This window comes from Nestor notabilis, unplaced genomic scaffold, assembly GCF_000696875.1.
Source record: "Nestor notabilis isolate BGI_N333 unplaced genomic scaffold, ASM69687v1 scaffold20368, whole genome shotgun sequence".
Classification (NCBI taxonomy): domain Eukaryota; kingdom Metazoa; phylum Chordata; class Aves; order Psittaciformes; family Psittacidae; genus Nestor; species Nestor notabilis.
The window spans coordinates 24635-25205 of record NW_009941742.1 but is presented as its reverse complement, the minus strand read 5'-3'; the positions used below and the strand labels follow the sequence as shown (position 1 = coordinate 25205).

At 62.7% G+C, this 571-nt stretch overlaps 1 protein-coding gene across 1 annotated transcript in view; it reads left to right on the top strand.

The window, feature by feature from the left end:
• Window positions 1–143: 143 nt before the first annotated feature.
• Window positions 144–571, top strand: part of MDFI (MyoD family inhibitor) — a gene marked incomplete at its 5' end in the record, with an annotated part of 5023 nt that continues 4595 nt past the window's right edge. The window contains 1 exon segment of the mRNA XM_010021046.1: window positions 144–326. Within this exon segment, the coding sequence (XP_010019348.1) occupies window positions 144–326 (183 nt within the window).

Genomic DNA, 571 nt, shown 5'->3' with positions numbered 1-571 from the left:
CCCCCACTGTGGACTTTGGGCTGCAAAAGCCACGGGGGCAGCTAGATTTGGCTCATGCCTCACATCCCAGAGCACTGAGTGGGAGCAGTTGGGGGTGTGCTGTGGGTCTGGGTGACCAGGGTCTTTCCCGGTTTCTCTTGCAGAGGCGGGTGAGACCTCGTGCCCTTCGCCGAGGCAGGCACCGGCAACACCATCAGCAGAGCCCCGGCCGCCCGCCCGGCCTGTGGCATCTAAGAAGGAGAAACCCCTGGAAGATGATGAGCCTGGAAAAGTCCTGACAAAGGCCCCCCGGGCCGAGCCCAAAGGCGCTCCCGTAGCTGTGACATGTGAGTGTTTCCCTCCGTGCAGCTCCAGACACCTCCGGGTGCCCGTGCTTTGGGGTGCTGCTGTCTAATTACCAATAGGGCTCATTAGAAAGGTGGGTAGCTGTGGTGGGAAGCCATCTCCTCCTCGCTGTGCTCTTCCCCACGTCAAAGTGAATGAGCCTGAGCCACCTGGAGCTGGGAAAGTGAGGGGCGCATCCCGCCGTGCCGGTGCCTCTCCTGCGCTCGCTCTTGGGCCCGGCTGGAGG